The sequence below is a fragment of the Pagrus pagrus genome, assembly GCF_965226575.1.
Source record: "Pagrus pagrus genome assembly, chromosome: 16".
NCBI classification, from domain to species: Eukaryota; Metazoa; Chordata; class Actinopteri; order Spariformes; family Sparidae; genus Pagrus; species Pagrus pagrus.
In genome coordinates, this window is record NC_140200.1 from 25,045,722 (window position 1) to 25,059,671 (window position 13,950).

Consider the following 13,950-nt stretch of genomic DNA (forward strand, 5'->3'; position numbering starts at 1 on the left):
TTTTAATTTAGGCTTTAAAGGAGCACTCTGTAGTTTTAGGGAAGAAATTCAAACTCAGAATTTTAATATTTACAATATAATAATACAAACTCTTTTCTCCATAAGTGAATAAACAAGCTGTTCTCAGAGGAAAATAAGGTCCCAGAACTCTGTTTGAAGCTAGAAAGGTGGCAGGGTCCGCCACATATAAACACAAGTAAAACAGTACAAGGTCAGTTTGTTTATTTAGTTTGTTTAGGCAGAAAAAAATTACATATTCTTCTTCCTCCTTGTCATCATATTATCAACTCACCTCTCTCTCCATTTGTCTCTCTCTCTATCCTCTCTCTACCACTCCCCCCTCTCTCTCGCTGTCTCTCTCGCTCACCCCCTCTCTCTCTCACCAGGTGCACAGTTTTACACAAGCACCATCTCTTTCCTTAAATGTGCTGTCATATCTGAATAAAACTCAAGGGAATTTTAACACATTCTCTCTGAATGACAAAAATAAATCACTTCAACCCATACTTGATGTTACTTACTCCAAGTGTGTGTGTTACTGAACAGGACAACAGCATTGAGGCTGTTTTCTTCTTCACTATCAACAGTCTCCACTGCCATTAGAAATGTGAAGGAGAAAACACAAGCAGCAAAAGCTGACCAATCACAGTTCTCATGTTCTTCTCATAGCATCTACATAGACATCCATCGCTTCTTCATATCTAAACGAGTTACATTATGTACATTACATCCCTTAACTATGTAAAATTACTCTCTGTTGACTTCTGGATTCACACTGGACACAAACAGCGGTCTCCTAAAGTCCTGTGTCTGTTTAACCAAACCACCTGGCCCCCGTTCTCCTCCGCATGTGGACCTTGTTGCTTATTCAACTTCTTTGCTTAACTTCCTTCTTTGCTGCTGTGATAATTACTACGGCCACCAGAGGTCACTGCCTGGCAAGAAACGTAAATATGGGTCATAGTCAGCTGCTTTGCAGTCAACTATATTGTCTTTCTTACGAGGACAGCATGACATGCAGCTAATAGCAAAACCTTTACAGTAATACACTACATAAATCCATTATTATAGGATATCTTTATATGACACTTTTGTATTTACTGATTCTGCTTTATGTTAAGATGTAGGGATAGGGAAAAATTCTAGATCTCTACAAGATTCTTGTGTATTCTGTGTTTCTCCAACCTGCCACATTGCTGTTAGTTTATCATGCTGTGGAAAATGAAGTCCTGTAGAAAGCAGCATTACACCACCACATACAACCAGAACTCACTGTTTCCACGTTTCAGTAAATATTAAAAATCGGGAAGGCCATTCTGGAGAAAGATAGTTGATTGTTGAGTCTCCTTCCCAGTTCGTCTAATGCAGACACTTTGAGTAAGAGTTTTGGTTTGAATACAGACCCAAAGCGTCTGTATTTGAGAACCTGAGAATGAGACTCAACAATCAACTATCTTTCTCCAGAATTTCCTTCCTTACCTTTAATCTGGAGTAAAAATGAAACAATGAAAGTTGCTCCCCTGCTCTCCAAAAATGTCAGAATACTCGTTTCAGCAAAAAAGAAATACCCCTTTATACACACCCTACATATTTTCATAGTTATGTTCGTGAGTGTTTTTTATGATAAAATTAATGAAATGGATTATTTTACTACTACATCACAGCTATATGACATCACATCATTACAGTGTGCTGTTCCCCCTCATAAATAACGGTAAGATTTAATTCATCTGGGTGTTTAAATAAAACCAAAATACTATGTGGTGACACAAATGGTGATCCTGATGGAAAAGCAGACATCTCTTTTCTCATGTTTCTTTTCTGACAAATTGAAAGTGAGATTTTTGTTTGCAATGGAGAAAAAAAAAAAAAGAATCCTTCTACACTCCCTCTGCAAAGTGCCCGTGGGACATGACAAGCCCTGGACTCATCACTGGCTACGGCTCCATCTCTGTGGAATGATGCAAATGATGACAAATTCCTTCATCCCTCATCATGCGTGTGCAGCTAATCGGTGTAACACACAGGGATGGGCACGTCTTGGCACTTGGCTGAGGGGCTGAGCTGCCTGATTGAATCATTCAGAAGTGGCCTGTTATCAGACTGTCAGGCCGCTCAGCCTTCTCCTCTGGCTGAGGCCTCCGTTCACTTGCATTCAGAGGCAGCACTCACCTCTCTCTGCTGCAACGTGTGTGATGATTGAAGCATTATTCCCATTTGTCACAGGGTGACTGTGTCAATTCCATTCAGATCCTACGCATGTCAGTGTCTGGCAATAGACTGTGCTTTTGATATATCTGTGGCTAGAAGACAGTCTGATGGAAGCTGTCAATTGTATGTCCACAACCCAAAAATATCACTGAAATATTCCCATAATAGTCAACACTGAGAAATAAGGCAGAGTTTTATGTAAAACCGCTCAGTGAACTACATTCACTCTATATATGTCTATATATGATTACGTTCTTTCACACGCTATACTTCTTTAGTTTTATGACAAATGGCATCTTTCTTAAATTGGAACAGTATCTTTTAAATTGACAAATATCATATGTGTGATTCATGGCACAATTCATATGGGATCAAACAATTATTTATCTCTCAGTGGTAACTATAGTGTACTGTACATACGATCCCATCGGGTCTACCAGAAGGGGCGTGACCTCCCCTGTCTATAGAGAGCTGCCCCTATCTAGTGTGAATGCACAAATGGAGGGACAGGGCTAAGTGGTAGGGGCAAGTTGTGTATTGGGAATTGTCCAGAGCATCATCCTGCATAGTGTTGAACTTCATCCTCTACTTTATTCACTGGCAGTTCACCCATTCCTCAGACATCCCTGCTCAGCGTGTTATTGCAGAGAGGATGTGCTGTTGTTTTGTTTTGTTTACTGTTTGTCTGAACAGCATTGCAATTTCTACCGTACATAACCACTCCTGTTTTAATCCATTGTCACGAGGTCATATTGTTTCTATAATGCCGCGGGCTTCCCCACATCGTTGGCCACTTGAAGAAGTTCTCTCTTTGGAAGCGTTTTTTTTATTTCATCCATTACTGACTGCTTGATGTCCAGGCTAATGCAACAAATTGGCTTCACTCTGTCTTCTCCCCGCTTGCCAGTGAAAATTGCATATCCACTTGCAGCACATGACATGCATCTATGCAGATGATTGAGGCAGGGAGAGAGAGAGAGAGAGAGAGAGAGGTGAAACCGAGTGCAGTCAGTCGACAGACATGCGAGGACAGACACTCATATTTTCAGCTCCCTGTGAACATGCATTTGGGAATCTGGAGTGTCTACCAACCCACAAACTGTGAAATAAGGTCAGCCTGTTGAAGCAGTTGCTCGGCTAATGTGGTTCCTCCCACTCCCGGGTGATGTCTGACTGATGTTGTAATATAGAGGGACAGTCTAGACAAACTGTGAACGTACAGCGTCATTTGAAGCAGACTAAACAACAAGTAGTAGGTTTGATGCCAGTTTTAAATGTTGCTTTTTTAATTTGTACTGCAGCTCTAGCACAGCTAGCATTAGCTTTATCTTTTTATGAAGCTGGTTTTTGCCCTGGGATCCTAACCAGCAGTGCAAAAGGGTCAAACTGCATGAATTTTGGCAACTGTGTGTAACTTTGATTATCCCAGCAGTAAGCTTGCTAATACCATACAAAGATCGTTGTGAATTTGAAATGTTAGCGTCCAGCTGGGCAGTGATGCTAATAAGGATCATATTCCTTAGCTAACATGTGAGGTGCTGAAGTTTTTGGTTTAGAAATGGCTCTTATGGTGAGATTTACTTTAGAAGTGCAGCTAGCTGGAAGCTACAAACAGCAGCGGCGCTGACCCGGGGCATGGTGAATAGCACTGGCTCAGACAGGTCAAGAGACGGCAGCTAAAACAGTGGTTCAGATCCAGGGAGAATAGAGTTGGTGCAGCCAGGGCTTAATTTGTGCCGGAACAGGATCGAGATGAGCACCTATTTGATAGGATCTGGCACATCCTTTGTTACTATCAAATCCATTTTGTGTCATATTTAATGTTATCTATCCTGTCCTTTTATTTCCCACTGAAGTTTCCCAATAATCACTTGTTTGCAGATTTGACAGGCATTCTGATTATAAAATATTTTGGCATATGATCACTGTAAACCTTGTGTACCATATTACAGCACAAACAGTCACTTACTTGTGTGTAAGTGGCTGTTTGTGCTGTAATATGACAAAATCAGTAAGATTGATTTAGGATGTGTATGCGAGGTGCGATGCTGTCCACAGTGTTGAAATGGATTGGAGGTGATCGATCAGATGGACAGACAGACTTAGTCTTGGCTCACTGCTTTTTGTAGTTCGGCCCTAATTCCATTTCCCCCCATTGTAGCCGTCCACTAACAGAGGGATGGCAGGACAACAGGGAGGTAAAGGGACAGTCAAGGAGGGAGAGAGAGAGAGAGAGAGAGAGAGAGAGAGAGAGAGAGAGAGAGTTCCTGGACCTTTTGATTTACAAATTAAGCACTGAGTGCCGCACAGGACAGTATGAGAAAGCTGATTCTTTTTATATGTATATATATATCAGAGCATGAAAATATATTCTAGTAGTAACTGAAAAAAGTATGAACCTGAATGTGAGCACAACATTTCCCCTTTAAGATATTTACTGCAGAGCACGGAGAAGAAAGATTACAGGTTAGGGGGCAAGGGGCAAATCCACAGTGAGATCTGAAGGGATTAAGGATCCGGAGTGGAGCAGCAGGGCTGGGACAGAAAAGCAGGCTTTACTGGAAAGTGGGGTAGACGGGAGTCAGAAGTGGCAGGACTGCAAGGGGAAACACAGAGGAGGATGAGTCTCAGAGAAGGAACAACAAGAGCGAGTTGCAAAATAGCAAAAACTGGTAAATAGTGGCTCAAAGCATAGCATACAGTAACTGTTAGCAGAGTCTATGAACCAGCAGAGTGGAAGAGAGAGGTCTTGATTATTGAGATGAGGTGCAGCTGCTGTGACTCTGACTCCAGCACACCTGTCTCTATCATACAATCATACACACACACATACACACACAGGTCTGTGAGAGATTTTTGATCAATCATCATCAATAATGTAGATTTAATGGTGGAATTGCTAAAACAAGTAGAACAGTCTGATTAGTTCAGATAATGACGTCACTTGACTGCCTCTAAAACCAGGAAAAGACAACACTTATGTCATATCACCATATAACAATATCCCAAATCTCAGACCATACACGTCTCATTCCTCAATAACTATAATCATTTTAACTTGTTTTAATGTCATGTTATGCCCCTTTAAAGCACCCTGAGCTCCCCAGTGTCTGAATTGTGCTTAAACTGCCTTGCCTTGCCCTATAATATCAGCCAATCATGTCGCTGCACTGACACGAGCTCACAGTTGAGAGATTTGTGACAGTTTGAACTGATGTGGTGTGGCTGGCTGTGCTCTGGCTGGATGACCTGATGGTGTCAGGTCACAGCACTTTGGATTGAGCCATAAAGAAGCTGGTGTTGTGAAACTGTACGCATTTTCTTTTCTGACCACATAAGTTTGACGAAAAAAATAAATAAAATAGAGTTCATAACGTCCTTGTAGCATAAGTTGATATGTCAGTTGCACATCAGATAATAATTCTTCTAATATTCCTGTAATACTGTGGATATACTGGAGTTATATTGTCCTCTATTGTGCTATCAGTGCAGTAATGGAGACAGTGCTGGGTCTCAAACATCAAGGCAGGCTTTATCACCAGAGGGCAGTAGTACGTCACTGAGTGCTGCCTGAACTGAACCCATCCAGAGTAAAAGACACACAGAGATGTTTTATCATTCAGAGTGATCTCATTACTTTACAACCATATAATAAGTCTTAATAGAAATATTTGGAGAACTTATTGTTCCATTAAAGATATTTCTGCCATTCCCAACACCAACTAAGACTGATAGTACAAGGGCTCATCTTTTAAAATAATTTGTGAGTGGACTTCCACCAGCAAACACCAATAAAACTTCACTCCTCTGCAAGTTGGGGATTCCTCCTGCACCCAGACTCTGGCTCCACCCTTTCAACTCGCTCTTGTCCTTTCAATTAATTCTTACCCATGACCAGTCTCATCTCCTCCGACATGGCAGGACAGGGCCGGCTGTGATGGATGTGACATTAACGGGAAATGAAGCCAGGGAGATGCGACGCCCCAGTCCAATAGTGGCATTTGTCACTGCCCTGGTCATGCAGATTGGGCCAGCCTTGCCCACTGACTAAGATTAATGATGACGGTGGCCCTGTCTTTGTCTCCCTGTGTGGCTTCCCCGAGCACAGCACCGTCTCCAAACATGACCCCTCTCATATTAACCCCACACAGATCAGAGACACAACATATACCCTGACATGTAAATATTGGCTCCTACGCATCGCTTTCTTTCATATTAACTGTGTGTGAATGGTGAAGGGGAGGTGTCGGTTTTCCTAAATTCATTGAGAAATATCCGATTTCAGTCTGTGCATTCATTCTAAGAATACCATTCAGCCATAAGAGACAGAAAGGGAAAAAAACCAAAAAACTCAAAGCTGGTTTAAAGGTGCATTATGAAACAGCAGGACTGGTGTACAGTATACTGGGAGAATCACATCCTGGTTTGTAATAAAGAAATGGAATAACCTTAAGCACCATGCACCGTTGCACAGAAAATGGCTTTTCCCTGACGGATGAGGTAGCCGAGGCAGGCTCAGATAGATGGGGGATTGGGCCGGTTGTGTAAGACTGCAGGGATGCAGCACGTTCCCCTGGTCATCCATCATTCGCTGACACATCCACTTATACTCGCACCACACATACATACAGATGTAATCCTCTGTTTGATCAGCAATCTGGCAATTCTTACACAACACACGTTCTCGTCCTGCATCTGTCTGTACTCTGTGTATGTATACATGATTTGAATTGAATACAATAGCTAGTTTTAATGAGCATTTTGATAGCATTTGAAAGATAATGTTAGCTTTATCAACGCAACAACAGCATTAACTGAAATAACTGTACATGCATTAGCTGCTACCACTGTGACTTCTGATGTTTATGGCCTCATGGTCATAACGGGCCCCCAGAGGGAGAGGATCAAAGTGATAAAAGCCCTCTCATTATTTTTATGTTCACCTCTGCTGTTTTGTTTCTGCTGTCGGCATTCATATTTATTTAAAGGAGCACTCTGTAGTTTTGGGGAGTAAATGTTAATGAGAAGAGAAAGATCTTCATTGGCTGATATTTTTTCTGCCTAAACAAACTTAATAAATAAACTCTCTTTGTTTTCATGACTTTTCAATGACATGACTGTTTTACTTTGTTTATATGTGGCGGACCCTGCCAACTTTCTAGCTTCAAACAGTGTTCTGGGACCTTATTTTCCTCTGAGAACAGCTTGTTTATTTACTTATGAAGAAAAAATACACATTTCTGAGTTTGTATTATTACCTCATCAATATTGTAAATATTAAAATTCTGAGTTTGAATTTCTTCTACAAAACTACACAGTGCTCCTTTAACTAACAGAAATTAACTGTTTTTTGATTTTGTTCTTTATTTAAAGACATGACACTAAATGGAAACAGTTGAAGTTGCAGATTCACTGAGTTTCTTTGGGCTATCCGGTATGTTTTTCTAGAGATTCTGCGCAGGAAGGGCGTATATTTCTTTCTTTTTTTTTCCACAGGCTACATTGGAGACCACAGACTGTTGGATCAAACTGGTTGAGGCCTAGACAACACTAACAAGACAGTCCTGGATAATAAAAAAAGTCCAGAGACTCAACTGAACACTGCAACTGGACTCCACTACACTCCAGGGCCCTCATTTATCAACACAATGTGTGTAATGGGTATGTACGAAAGTGTGAAATTTATCAACTAGTACTGGTGCTTAGGAATGTGTGAATATAAGCATAGCTAATAACAGCATCTTGTGTCAGAATAGGGAACCTGCAAATAGAGAACATTGCAAGTCTAACAGCATGCATTAAACAATTTCAACATCCACATACAGTCTGTATTTTCTTTGATTAATAATTACACAGTGAGTGGTTTTGTCTTGTTAATAACAGACGTGTAGACTAATTGGTGTCAAAATCTATAGAATCTGATCGGTGACAGCTGTTTGAAAATGTAACACTGCTCATCTTACATTACCAGAAGATTTATTAGACCATGTGCTCCACAGGGACCACGCTTTCAGAGATCGCTGATCTGTGTGGTTGAGAGCACAGAGTGGTTTCTGAGTAGGTAAAGCATCCCGAAACAGACATTGTGAAGTTTATTCCATGATTTGGGATTTATGTTTGAACGAGAAACTAAACACATGAAAGACAGTCCTGTCCATCCTCAGGTCTTCGGTGTCCTACATGTTCCAGCATGAGGTTTGAGAGGGATACGGATCAGGAAGGGGATGTTTTGTTACCATATATGGTTAATTGGGGGCGTTTTGAATGCAAATGACCCCGAACGTACACAAGCATGGTGGTTTGGAACATGTGGGACTTACAACACTGATTACATACAGGTGTGTGTATGACCGCTGTGCGCATGTTTGGTTAATGACAATTTTTTTGTTGTCATCTGAATTCTATCTTGTAAGAGAGAATATATAATCTTTTCTATACAGTGTTGATAATGAGGGATCTGGATTAATTAATTTGACTGGTTTTTCAGAATATTTCAACACTGCATGTTCAAATAAATGTAATACAAACTGTACACTGTGTAAAATTGTGTCGTATATTAGTTTACAATAACAAACAATTACATGTAGTGCCACCTATAGTGCCATGTATAAACAAGTCAGCAGCAGCATGACTAATGTTGGGTGCACTGATAAAAATACGGGGCTTGATCTACTTAAAAAAAGTAAGGCAACTTTTTGCATCATTTTATCCCGTAGATCAAACAAGAGTAGTCTTTGTTTGTACAACATTACTTTTGCAAGTAAAGTCAACTTACTTTTGCAAGTAAAGTCAACATTACTTTTGCAAGTAAAGTCAACATTACTTTTGCAAGTAAAGTCAACTTACTTTTGCAAGTAAAGTCAACATTACTTTTGCAAGTAAAGTCAACTTACTTTTGCAAGTCAAGTCAACTCAATTGTGTTAAGCTGACTTTACTAGCAAAAGTAAGTTGACTTGACTTGCAAAATTAATGTTGTACATACAAAGACAACTCTTGTTTGATCTATGTGATAAAATGATGCAAAAAGTTGCCTTACTTTTTCTCAGTAGATAAAACACGATATATTTTTGTCATGGTGAGCTACTTAAATCAAGTATGTGATCTATGTGTTGGTCAACCTGTCCAATATAAAAATGCTAGAAAAAAAATACATAACTAAATTAAGAGGGTGAATGCCCTGGAAATCATAAGTACACTCAGCAAATTGTATGAGAGTTGCACTAGAGGAAAGGTCATAGGGTCAACACAATCAAGAGGTCAGAAGTCACCAAAATTTACATATTTTATTGCAAATTCTCACAAAATTTCAAACTCATGTCATACATGTACTGCTATTGAACTGGGCAAAAACTGAGTGTACTGTATAGAGCTGCGACTATTAGTTGTTTAATTGCTAAGTTGCCAATTACTAATTTCATCACAGATTTTTTTAAAGGATTTGTAATTATCAATTAATCTTTAAAACAAGACATTTTAAGTTGCATCTCGGGCTTCGGGAAACAGTGATAAAACATTTTTCCCCATTTTCTCACAACAAAACCAATCAATTGAAAGAAAGAGATTGTACAATAATGAAAATTATTGTTAGTTGCAGCCCTAATACTGTATACTCTGCAACAACGACCACATTATTCAAACAACATCTGGTATTAATTATTCAATTTAACAAAACAAAAGGGCTTGTTTACCTTGTTTAACAATAGTTCCAGATGTATTGTAATATTTTAGTGTATTTACGGCATGGAACATACGATATACCAAGGACACTTTGATAAGAAAATAAGACCATAAACTCCATTGTATTGACAACATCAGAAATACCTGAGATGCCAGTGCCAGACGCGCCATAAGACAATGCCAATGACCCAACACATAACTCATGGGATTCGCATCCTATTACTTAATGGTTCTTCTAATGAAAAGTGAACTTCTGCAAACATGTTCTACAAAACAAACATCCATTCTGTCTACCCTGAGGAAGCACTTGCAGGGATGAGACCCCATCCAAAGTCTGACCTTAAAGGTTTGAACGTCCAATCAAATGATGGCTACATTCAAAATCTGACCGATACATTGATTGCGCAAAAAACACAAAATCCAGCACCTCACAAAATATAACTGTACAGAGCTTTCCTGTTCTGTATAGATCTGCCTCCTGTAGCAGTACCTCAAAAGCTGCTTGAACAATACACCTCAGGTCACTTACAATGATTTACTCTTGTGCTGAGCCGAATTATATTAGCCATTTAAAGTGCAGACAACTGATGGAATTTACACCACATAACAAATTTAAGCATATACAAGCTTCAAAGCATAAAAATTTAAACTGAGGAAGCGTGGTGGAAAACCTGAGAAGATGCGATGTAAAACCGACAACTGTAAACCTTGACAAGAGGGAGCTCACTCAAAACCTCTAGCAATGTCTGTATGGCTTTTATGCATGTAAACTGACCTTGAGATCATGGACTTTGGAGGACACCTTTTGGTTGACATCCTCCAGCTCTAGGAAGATCTTTTGGAAAACTTCAAAGGTGTATTTCAGTTTGTTTGGGTACCTTAGTTCCAAGGCATAGATAAGGCCCATCAGGTATGTACAAGCATGTGCCACATCAGGGATACCAAAAAGGATCTCTGCTCCCTCAATGGCTATTCCAGCTTGCTTGGGGAGATCTTCATCTCTGGCTTTGCTGACCACGAAGATGTTGAGGACATGTGTAGTAAGGGCCTCTTGGACAGTCGCAGCATCATCATCATCTAAAACCTGTAAAATATACCAGAAAGAATAAAACCCTCTTGTATACCAATGTGAATGATGCATACAGTATAGTTCTCTTGGCACTCTTTCTCCCCGCATGGGTGATCAGATTGATATGCTTTGGTTGCTTTGTAGCTTCATAAGACTGTCTACGGGTATCACAGATTTAAATTTAATGCAATTGAAGGCCATTTTAAGTAAATCTAAGAGTGGCTAAATAGTCTCATTCAATTTGATAGATTAATTTCCAATAAATGGCAATCTTCAAAATTCCATAAAATAATCTAATTAAAATGTTAGCAGCAGTTTTCAGCAAACTGCAGCACATACATGTACAAGTCTCTAGGTATCTCTGATGATTTTCCAACTTTGACTATAGTGTTGTTAATAATTAGATGCTTAAATCATAACATTCCATCCATTTCTACATAGACAAAAAAAAAAAAATCAATTTTTAAAATACCACTAAGCCATCAGCTATCCTGGATTGCACAACCTCATCTCAAACAGGCAGGGCTTTGAAACAGTTTTCTTTACCTTGTAGTCCTTGATGAGCTCCTCTGTCTTCTCACCAAGGTAGAGAATGAGGCCTCTGATCACAGCGTCTCTTCTGGAGTCAATGCTGTTGTCCTATAAAAAAAGAAATGAGATCATGCTAAGTACAGACATCAGAAAGCTAATACATATAACTAACTATTTAACTGTTGTGCAATAAGTACATGCCTCATTTAACATGTCAAGGGTCTCATCGAGCTTCTTCCCAACAGCGCCTCCCTTCCTCCTGTAGAGGCTCAACAGTCTGGGTGTGTACTGGTCCAACTTTCCCAGGAATGTGGACTGTAGTGGCTTAAGTGTTATCCTCCGGAATTCTTCCTCGATCTACAAAAGAAGAGAGATGGAGAAACATCATGAGATACAGAAAAAAAGAATTACAGAGACACAGAGCAACAAAAACAGAACAGGAGCCTAAGGCTACACTGAAAGCAACACTTAAGTGGTCATGCGTTTTGCAAGGAATGTTCCACAGGTAATCAGGTTAAAATCTTATCCTTCAGTTTCATCAGGTAGGAATACTGTTCATCCCTGCCCCACCACAGGTAATCAGGTAAGTTTAGCTTTTATTCTGACAGCCTCATCAGGCTTACTTTTGCTACATTTTAGACTGGGCTGTCACGACAATTTTTTCAGTGAAAGACCAGAATCTCTGCCCCCAAAATGATTGTCTGGTCCATAAACTAACTGAAATAATCTAACATTGCCCACTTTCCCCACAACAATTGCAATTGTTTTTACATACCTTCATCCAATGTGCTTGACACGATAAATCACCTGGTAAGGATACAATGACATAGTTAGTAACTGACCACTGAAGAAAACAAAATCATAGTAAATAATCTATCTTTTAAATTATGTTAAGAATAAAACAACCAAACATAACATAAACCGAAATTTGCAATATGTAGGAGCATATGTAGTTATGTGTGTGGTGTCAAACTAAAGGAAAACAAACAAAAACGACAACAAACAAACTTCCTGGGCCTGTTTCAGGGTGTGCATTCATGCATACAGTGAGAAACACAGCTGATGCTGGGAAGTAACCCCACTGATAGAATATGGTAAAAAGAGTGCACACTTCACTCAAGAAGCCCCTTTGTCTTTATGTAAACAACAAGGACCTTCACAATGAATTTTAAACTAACTACCTAGCTAACTAGCAGCGTTTTATTGAGCTTGAATATATTCTTTGTGTTTCGTTTGGGTGGCAATGCTTAGTATGGGCATTTAGCTGAGTTTCTCCCCGTCATTTTGGTATGCTACATGTTATGATTGGTGCTACCTAGCGAGCACAGAGATCGTCTTTCAGCATGCATCTCACGCTGCCCCCTGTACAGTGGGCTCTCGTATTTGGGGACTCTGAAGTCGGCGCTGTCTATCACCTGCGGCTGGACTCGCTCTGCCCGCTGCTGCGGTTCAGCGGCGAACAAGCAGAGCTAACTTAACAGACTACAGCCACCGCTGCGACCAAAAAACACGACCGACTTACAGCTAAAACCCCTCGCTAACGGCTAGCAGGTGTGTTCTGCATGCAGCCGAAAACGCGGCACCTGGCGCCGTCTAATTAACGTTACGTGGAAGAAATACAATCACATCCCTGCTTACTTTAAATTACAGTCACTTGCAAACGTCAGGTTCAAATTACATTTGAAGCAAGTATTTTAAAACTTGCTAACGTTAGTTTCAAGTTACACAGTAAGTCTTTTGAAGCCACTTGCTATTGTTGATTACAAATTACATCAAGAGCCTCCAGTTATTTTACTTATTCATTTCTACAACAATATAAAACCTAAAAGACTGTAGTAATTAACCAACTATATCACTAACATTAACTTAATTCTTACCTTAAAGTTCAGTCTTTCTGGAACATCTCCTTGCGGTGCTCAGATGGTTGGCGCGAATACCCAGAATACCCAGAAGTACCCAGAATGCACCACACGGGGTGCAGTTGGAGCAGAGTAAATACAACGAGCAAATTGTGTGTTGTGTGGATCTGCATAAGAAGATTTGTTGAGCCATTTACATAAAGCTTGTTAGGGGAAAAAAACAAAATGACTTGTGTTTTGAACAAATGTAGACTAATTCACAACTTGATACATTCATGTCAAGAGACAAACTTTGTTTTTTATTGTTATTATCACAGACTTAATTATGTTACAATTACATATTCTTAGATTTACTTTTTTCAGTGTGTTCGCCTCACCCTCTGCACCTTTCCAGTGGTTTCTGAAGTGGAGGCTGTGTCACAGTCTCCTGTTGTGGCTCACAAGAATGTGCGTACACTTGGGGTACTACTACAGATAACTGGTGTTTCAACAGTACGTAGTTAGCTGACTTGTTCACCTTTATGGATAGGTGCCTTACAGTGATTTAAGGTAATGTTCGGTTAGCTTGCTCATATGATTGCACCAGGAGTAATATGTGGACT

The 13,950-nt window shown here is 39.8% G+C and overlaps 1 protein-coding gene across 1 annotated transcript; it reads right to left on the bottom strand.

Moving 5' to 3' along the window:
* Window positions 1-9,476: 9,476 nt before the first annotated feature.
* On the bottom strand, window positions 9,477-13,441 carry LOC311271491 (uncharacterized protein). The gene is made up of 5 exons (XM_084377188.1): window positions 13,367-13,441; window positions 12,265-12,296; window positions 11,691-11,846; window positions 11,505-11,597; window positions 9,477-10,973 (listed from the first exon to the last, which is right to left on the bottom strand). The coding sequence occupies exons 2-5, from the start codon at window positions 12,268-12,270 to the stop codon at window positions 10,647-10,649; spliced, it is 582 nt and encodes a 193-aa protein (XP_084233314.1). The 5' UTR covers window positions 12,271-12,296; window positions 13,367-13,441; the 3' UTR covers window positions 9,477-10,646.
* Between the last annotated feature and the right edge of the window lie 509 nt (window positions 13,442-13,950).

Bases quoted from the DNA above. Each gene is read 5' to 3' on its own strand.
- LOC311271491 (XM_084377188.1), bottom strand. The intron at 11,598-11,690 runs GCATGTACTTAT...CTTTTTTTATAG, and splicing joins CCCTTGACATGTTAAATGAG to GACAACAGCATTGACTCCAG. The intron at 10,974-11,504 runs GTAAAGAAAACT...TATATTTTACAG, and splicing joins AGCTCATCAAGGACTACAAG to GTTTTAGATGATGATGATGC.